This window comes from Impatiens glandulifera, chromosome 4 (assembly GCF_907164915.1).
Source record: "Impatiens glandulifera chromosome 4, dImpGla2.1, whole genome shotgun sequence".
NCBI lineage: Eukaryota > Viridiplantae > Streptophyta > Magnoliopsida > Ericales > Balsaminaceae > Impatiens > Impatiens glandulifera.
The window spans coordinates 14190720-14198986 of NC_061865.1; the positions used below are offsets into that span (position 1 = coordinate 14190720).

General features: G+C 34.3%; 1 protein-coding gene across 1 annotated transcript; it reads left to right on the plus strand.

Annotated features, from left to right (window-relative positions):
• Positions 1-1173: 1173 nt before the first annotated feature.
• LOC124936469 (translation initiation factor IF-2, chloroplastic-like) lies at positions 1174-7064 on the plus strand. The gene is made up of 13 exons (XM_047476971.1): positions 1174-1334; positions 1608-3055; positions 3165-3197; positions 3466-3579; positions 3857-4006; positions 4084-4182; positions 4412-4474; positions 4650-4805; positions 4921-4986; positions 5261-5497; positions 5653-5928; positions 6247-6435; positions 6532-7064. Exons 2-13 carry the CDS (start codon positions 1637-1639, stop codon positions 6694-6696), a joined length of 2967 nt encoding a protein of 988 aa, XP_047332927.1. The 5' UTR covers positions 1174-1334; positions 1608-1636; the 3' UTR covers positions 6697-7064.
• Positions 7065-8267: the final 1203 nt, after the last annotated feature.

Consider the following 8267-nt stretch of genomic DNA (forward strand, 5'->3'; position numbering starts at 1 on the left):
TAGGGTATATATTTAAAACACATAAAAGGAAATTAACACTTACATATGTATCCACTATTTATCAACAAGATAATATTCAATTTTCTTTCGTTTATCATTCTTTAACATTTATCGTTTAAAAATTCAAACCAAGCAATGATTGATGTCATTATTCATTTCTCCTAGTAGTAGAAGACAAGAAGGTCTAAGCATGCTCCACACATGATGATCTTATTTCCTTCGGTACCAACAAGACTAAACCAGTTCACACATCAACATGTATTTTTCTATGAACAATACATTTTAAGTTATTTTTAACAATCTTATCAATTTAGTTTATAAATCATACGATTCAGTGTTTAGATAATTATGACTAACAAATTATCATATTATCTCTATTTCGATCATCTACATAATAATTGAACCCTAATATCAATTAATGGGATACTATAATTAACATAGAAGATGTTTAAGTTTTTTTGGATGATTCGCTTTGTATTTTTTTTTCATGCTTTGTTAGGTTTAGTGTTGTCTTTAATGTTGCATTTCTTATAAATAATATTTTCTTTTATAAAAAAGAAGAAGAAATATTGGCCTACCTAGACCAAATGTCAGTCATTTTTTCCATTAAATGTGAAAATTCATTTTTTATAATTTCCTTTGTCACATTAATTAAAAAAAAAAACATTATATACATCTTAAAACCAAAATTTACTAGTTGATTTAATTTCATTTAAAATATTTTAAATAAGAACTGAATTGGGACCTTTAGCATAAAAAATAATTTTATCACTTTAAACGTAATGTTCAAAATAATATTAATACTTAATAGATTTATTTTTAAACTTAGAAAACTAGCATAACTCACCCGCAATAACTCTACTTTAACTTAAACCATTTTAAATAAGAATTAAACCCGTAATCTTTAGTCTCTTATAAACCATTTTTACTACTCTAAACTCTATAAAAAAATAATGTGCTTGTACCATAAATAATTGCAATTCAAAACTCTTGCAAAATTATGTAATTAGTTGACTTAGTGACTTTTCATTTTACATTTATTTTACATTCTAAATTTAGCCTTAAAGTAAAGGGAGCTATTTGAACTTTGATATGAATTGGTGTGTTATTTGAACTATTTTCATAAGGAGCAAAGTCTCTAAGTAAAAAAGAAAATGAAAAATAACAGGAAGATAAATTGGCCACGAAAATCATCAGACTGATCCTCCTAAAGCCCCTTCACAACCACTCGGCGTTTTAAGGCTTCACAGGCGGAAACTATCTCTATCTCTCTCGCTCTCTATACAGCACCAGTTGATTGAAGAAAGTTCGGGTGACCCTTCTGGTTGTTAAAGGTAAGATTTTTATTTGCTTTCATTAAATTATAGCTCGATTCCCACGTTTGAGTACACTATCCGTTCTGAATTCTGAAAAAAAATGTTAAGAATTCCATTCTTAGGAAAGTTTTCTTAGTGGGTTATTGATCATAAAGCTGATTATCTGACTAGATTTTCTTTATCCCAATTTAGACAAAAGACTGGAAGTTTGAAAATAACATATTGTTGTTCTTGTTAATACTCTACCAAATTTAATGTTATGCATTTGATGATTCTCTCCTGCGTTTTCAGCTGATGATTCAGTAACACTAGTGTCTACCATGGCTTCTCTGACTTCCCTTGCGAGCTTGGGGAGTGTAAGTTGTGGTTCATCTGTGCATTTCGAGGGAACATTTTCGCTAGTCCATAGGGTTTCTTTATCGAGAAATATTCAAAGTTTTCGTGGGAGTTGGATTGGAAAGAAGTGGAAGTACATTGGAGTATGTAGATGTTCAGTAACTACTAATTTTATAACTGAGCAAGGGACATCTGTTTCCCTTGATTCAACAAATGATGCTGAATTCGTACTCAGGGCAGCTCCTAAACCAGCGTCAAAACCTGTTTCTAAACCGAATTTAGCCATTAACTCAGAAAATTCAGACTCTATTGATGAAAAGTTAAAGGACGATGAAGCAGAGAGGAAGAAAGTCATTGAGTCACTAGGAGAGGTTTTGGAGAAGGCCGAGAAGTTAGAGACGAGTAAAAAAGTGAATGTGACTTATAATAGACCACCTCAAAACTTATCTGTGAATCCGAGGAATGGTAAGCCACTCAATGCAGCTGTTGGTCAGAAGTCTAATGCTTCAAAAAGTGTGTGGAGGAAAGGGAATCCAGTGTCTAGTGTACAAAAAGTGGCAAAAGATTTACCGAAAACTGAGAATACCCAGAATCAAGAAATCAGGCCAGAAGTATCAAGAAAGCTAAACCCCGTACAAGCTACGGCTCAACCAAGTTTACAAGCTAAACCCTTTGTTGTTCCGCCTCCTGTGTTGAAGAAACCAGTAATTCTGAAGGACGTAGGGGCATCCCCAAAAAGTCCATCTCCTGAAGGAGTTGTCCCTGTAAAATCTAAAGAAAGGAAACCGATACTAATTGACAAGTTTGCGCCTAAAAAATCTGCAGCTGATTCTCAGATTGCAGCAACAGTATTAGCACCTACAAAGCCTGGAAAGACACCTGTAGCAGGGAAGTCCAAAGATGAATTTCGTAAAAAGAGTGGTTCATTTGGTGGCGTACGGAGACGGATGATGGAAAATGAGATTCCTGACGAGGCTTCTGAACTTAGTGTCTCTATTTCAGGGACTTCTATGCCGAGGAAGGGACGGAAAATTACTAAGGCTTATCGGAAAGCAATTAGACTCAAGGCAGCTCAAGACGCTGCTCCTGTAAAAGTAGAAATTTTGGAGGTCGGTGAAGAAGGTATGCTGATTGAAGAGTTGGCTTACCACTTGGCTACCAGTGAAGGGGAAATATTTGGTTCTTTGTACTCCAGGGGTATAAAACCTGATGGAGTGCAAACCCTTGATAAAGATATGGTGAAGATGATTTGCAAAGAGTATGATGTTGAAGTGATTGATGGCATACCAACCCGAGTGGAGGAAATGGCAAAAAAGAAGGCAATTGTTGATGAAGAAGACCTTGATAATCTGGAAGATCGTCCGCCCATCCTTACCATAATGGGACATGTGGACCATGGAAAGGTAAGGAATGAAATGAACTTTGTATATTGACTGAAACTAGATAAATTCAAATTTTGCTGCCTGTGTGCTAATTTATGTCTATTTTTTGTTTCTTTTGCCTTCCTGGCAGACATCTCTCTTGGATTACATTCGGAAGAGCAAGGTATCTTAATCATGTTGAGTTTCCATTATAGTTAATGATCAACTGATGAGCATATCTATGCTAGATTAGATCTCAAACTTTTATCTTTTCTGATTCATTATAGAGTTATGATTACTATCTCATTCTAGGAAATCTTTTTTTAATGAACATTTTTTAAAATTCTCCGCCCACTGTATCATTACATTGTTATGCTTTGAGATAAGATTTGACATCCAAGGAATGCTGAAATTGCAAATTAAGTATGTTAAAAGCCTATTTCTGATTGTAGGTTGCAGCTTCAGAAGCTGGCGGCATTACACAAGGAATTGGAGCATATAAGGTGCTTGTTCCCATTGATGGGAACCTGCAACCTTGTGTTTTTCTTGATACCCCTGGCCATGAGGTAAAATGCCATACTCGTTGGAGGAACCATTGTAGGATTGTTTTTCCCTTGATGTTAATCATGCTTTCTTGTCAATGATCCTCATTAAATTTATCGGATAACTATTAACAAAATGTCTGTCTATTTCATTGGATTAGTATTGGCTATTTCATCACTTTTGTTGGCTGATTCATTGTTCTTAAATGACATTTTAACAAAAGAAATCTGTACCAAACACAAAGTGATCTCATGAATATGTAATTGAGGAAGTAATTTACTGTACTCCTCCTACCCGCAGGCATTTGGCGCTATGAGAGCTCGTGGAACAAGGGTAACAGATATTGCTATCATTGTAGTGGCTGCAGATGATGGAATCCGTCCTCAGACCAAAGAAGCTATAGCTCATGCAAAAGCAGCAGACGTACCTATTATAATTGCCATTAATAAGGTATCTTTTTCAATCTATATTGTGTAGTTTATTGTGATATGTGTAGTAAATCGATTTATTTGTTTCCTTCAACACAGATTGATAAGGATGGAGCAAATCCAGATCGTGTGATGCAAGAACTTGCTTCCATTGACTTGATGCCAGAAGTTTGGGGTGGTGATGTCCCAGTAGTTCAGGTAGATGTTCCATTCCTATATACATTGATTGTCTTTGGCAGGAATGCTTGAAGCTTCCACTGTATTTGGATGCTTACATAAGGAGAACTAGTTGTCACTTGCCAGATTAGTAGCAAATCAGATGCAGTCTTGACCTTGGATGGGAGTTTTAAATAGAGCCATTGTACTTTCATGTAGGGATGATCACTTTATTTGTTAAATCTTACTGTTTGCATTTTTGCTTTTACAGATAAGTGCGCTTAAAGGGCAGAATATAGATGAACTGTTGGAAACTGTGATGCTGGTTGCAGAGGTGAGAGAATTCTGTAAATTGTTTGTTTTATGTCCAGTTTATATGTTTATTTATACAATCTGGACTGTTTAAGATAAATTTTGTTTGCTTTTTCTAGACGCACAATAGAATAAGATTGTCTATCCTATTTTTTTTCTTTATGTTTCTTACTTTCTATATCTTTGTTGGACTGAAGATGCAAGAGTTAAAGGGCAATCCACAAAGAATGGCAAAGGGTGCGGTCATTGAGGCAGGACTTCACAAATCTAAAGGACCATTGGCTACATTCATTGTGCAGAATGGAACCCTTAAAAAAGGAGATGTTGTTGTTTGTGGTGAAGCTTTCGGAAAGGTTTGTTGATAAGTTTGATGAATAATAAAACTCTATTTTAAGAACTTCTGTTATGATAGTCATAAAAAGTTTGACGCCTATTTGGGATGGTTACCAATTTGTTTGTGGTGTTTAGGTTAGGGCTTTATTTGATGATGGTGGAAACCGTGTTGATGAAGCTGGGCCCTCAATACCTGTACAGGTTTGTACCACATCTCAAACTCACTTACAGATTTAGACTTTTAGTTGCTACTATCCAATAGGTTCATTGTATATTTGAAATCAGTTTCATGTGTTAAGAACTTGCCTTATGATTAGAAATACATGTTATCCAGGACAAGTCATCTAAGAGCATTATATGGCATTTGAACAATTTCTTGGATTTGCAAAATTATTTCCTCAACTGACCCCGTCACTTTACCAGCAAAATTTCTTAGGGCATATCATAAAGTTATTATCTGTACATGCTTCTTCAGGTTATTGGATTGAACAATGTCCCAATTGCTGGTGATGAATTTGAGGTAGTTGACTCCCTTGATGTTGCACGTGAAAGGGCAGAAGTTCGTGAAGAATCATTAAGAATTGAACGTATATCAGCCAAGGCAGGGGATGGAAAGGTTACATTATCTTCCTTAGCTTCTGCTGTTTCTGGGAGGAAGCTTTCTGGACTTGACTTGCACCAGCTGACTATCATTATGAAAGTTGATCTTCAGGTATCCATATTAGTTTTATAAAAAAAAATGCGATTGATTGAAGTGGGAGTTACAGTGGTGGGATGATCTGCGAGCCTAAAATACTTGAATATGTTTATCTTATTAACTAGGATGAATGTTTTTCATTTTTTTTTTCTTTTCTATCATATGACCAGGGTTCTATTGAAGCTCTTAGACAAGCCCTTCAGGTTCTTCCCCAAGAAAATGTCACGCTAAAGTTCCTCTTGCAAGCCACTGGTGACATAAACAATAGTGATGTTGACCTTGCAGTGGCTAGTGAAGCCATCATTTTGGGTTTTAACGTCAAAACACCTGCTTCTGTTAAGAGCTACGCTGACAACAAAGGTGTTGAGATTCGTCTCTACAGAGTTATTTATGATCTTATTGATGATGTAAGGACTGCCATGGAAGGACTTCTGGAATCGGTCGAGGTAATCTACATTGAACGCCATGTGGATTTAATATTACCCTTCAGTTTATTGATGAACATACTTCCATAAGCTATCTTCTTCAATCATTTTATTTATCTTGTTTAGAATCAAGAGTAGCTTTTTTAGTTGATTATTTTAATGATTTGATTGATAATGGGAAAAAATCCAAATGGGCCTTTGTCGGAAAAATGGGTGATGCATGCTATCATTCCATTTTTTGCGATAAAATTGACTGTTCATTAAAGAGGAGAAACAAAACGATACCTGATTCTTCTAAAGATTCAATTTAGAGATGTGTTGTTTTATTTTATCTAACAGGAACAAATACCAATAGCCTCTGCGCAAGTTAGGGCATTGTTTAGCAGTGGAAGTGGTCAGATTGCTGGATGCATGGTGACCGAAGGAAGAATAGTGAAAGATTGTGGCATTCGGGTGATTAGAAAGGGCAAAACAGTACATGTTGGTACACTAAATTCTTTGAAAAGAGTTAAAGAGATCGTGAAAGAGGTATATATATATGTTTGGTCTAATATGTATGATATGCCATATGCAAGAATATGATTACAAATTTATTGTTTAATTAATTTTGGTTCGATTTGACAGGTAAGTGCTGGACTGGAGTGTGGAATTGGGGTAGATGATTACGATGATTGGGTTGTAGGCGATGTTATCGAAGCTTTCAATAGGGTTCAGAAGAAAAGAACGCTTGAAGAGGCTTCAGCCACAATGACGGCTGCTCATGAAGGAGCTGGCATAATCCCCTCGTAGCTTTGTGGGTCCCATCAACCAATTAACGTGTGATTGGGGTTATGAAGACAGCTTGCGAAGTTTACTGAAATCTGGATGGATGAATTCCCACTTTAAACACAAAGCAGTCTTCTGTAAATAGCAAGATGCAAAGAGTTGGCGAAGAGAGGACCAATGGCTGGCTTTAGTGCTTATTGAGAAGATGGCGAAAATTGCGATGTATCATCGTTTTGCAACTCTTGAAATTTTGCTTGCAATTTGTAACTAACTTCATTTAGTTAATTATTATGTACAAACTCCCATTTCAAACTGCATTTATTGTTTGTATAATAATAGCTGTCATGTTTTTCTTCCCAATCAAAAAAGATATTATATTCTCTTTGTGGTTCTTTGATTAGGGTTTATGTTCATCATTGTCCACTTTAAGCCCTTGATAACATAAAATATGCAAATTTCTCTTAATAAATCGTGACACTTGTACTAAGTAAAAAAAATGAATTTAAAGAATCTTAATTAAAAAACAAGTCAAGTTTACTTGACAAAAAAAAGTTAATTGTGTCATATATTTAAGGCATTGTTATATATATATATTAGTAATGTTTTCCTGTCCCATCTTTGATAAAAAAAAAAAAAAAAAAATCACAGACATATTATAATTGTCATCAAGTTTCTTATAGGAAAAATTCACTTATTTTGGATTAATTTTTAAAATTAATTAAAAATTATTTTTAATCATTTATAAATAAAAGAAACATTATTCAAATATATATATATATAATAATGTTTAATTTCAAAGGATTTAGATTGTCCGGTTGAGAATGATAGTTAATTTGAATATATATATATATATATAAGAGTAAATAGATATTTGAGTCGAATTGTGGGTTGACCCGTCCATAAACTTAGAACAGTTAAAAATAAAATTAAAAATATTATATGTATGTTTCTGTTAGGGTCTCCAAATTAATGTATCGGTCCTAAAATAATTCCAACACCATTTATCGGTTCTATTGTGTACATGAGCTAGATTTCTGTTTGTTGTTTTAATATTTTGTTTTGCTTTCCCTTTATATTTTACAAACCGAATTCTGTTATTTTCTAAGTAGTTGTAACCGAATATTCTGAGGCAAGACATCACCTATATAAGGCTGATCTTTCTTCCCCAAGGACTCATGAATAGAATAATGAATATATGAAATTACTTGTGAAAGTTCTTCACTTCTTCACCCCCCATTTGTCTATTATGTTTTGATTATTTATAATGAATAATGTTTTGGGACTGTTTGGTATAGACCAAAAGTATTTCTCTTCTCACCTTTGGTTCTTCTATCTCCTCATCCCAAATTCTCCATTAAAATCTTCCGCTGCCCTTTGGTTATAGAATTTCCACCCGGTCCTAGAGATTAAAAACTTGATTCTTGAAATCAAGAACCATAAACACACCTTACGAAACAAGTCGTAATACTTTCAAACTTGCAACATAACAAAACAAATACAATCATTTAACCAACTAGGCCAATAAAAATTTATATTTTAAATTCAACATCAAATTTGATGAACGTGGAACATTCTTAACAATATAAGTTCAACTT

Coding starts and splice junctions, on each gene's coding strand:
- LOC124936469 (XM_047476971.1), top strand. CDS start 1,637: ATGGCTTCTCTGACTTCCCTTGCGAGCTTGGGGAGTGTAAGTTGTGGT. Junction 3,580..3,856: donor TTGATACCCCTGGCCATGAG/GTAAAATGCCAT, acceptor TCCTACCCGCAG/GCATTTGGCGCTATGAGAGC. Junction 5,929..6,246: donor GACTTCTGGAATCGGTCGAG/GTAATCTACATT, acceptor TTTATCTAACAG/GAACAAATACCAATAGCCTC.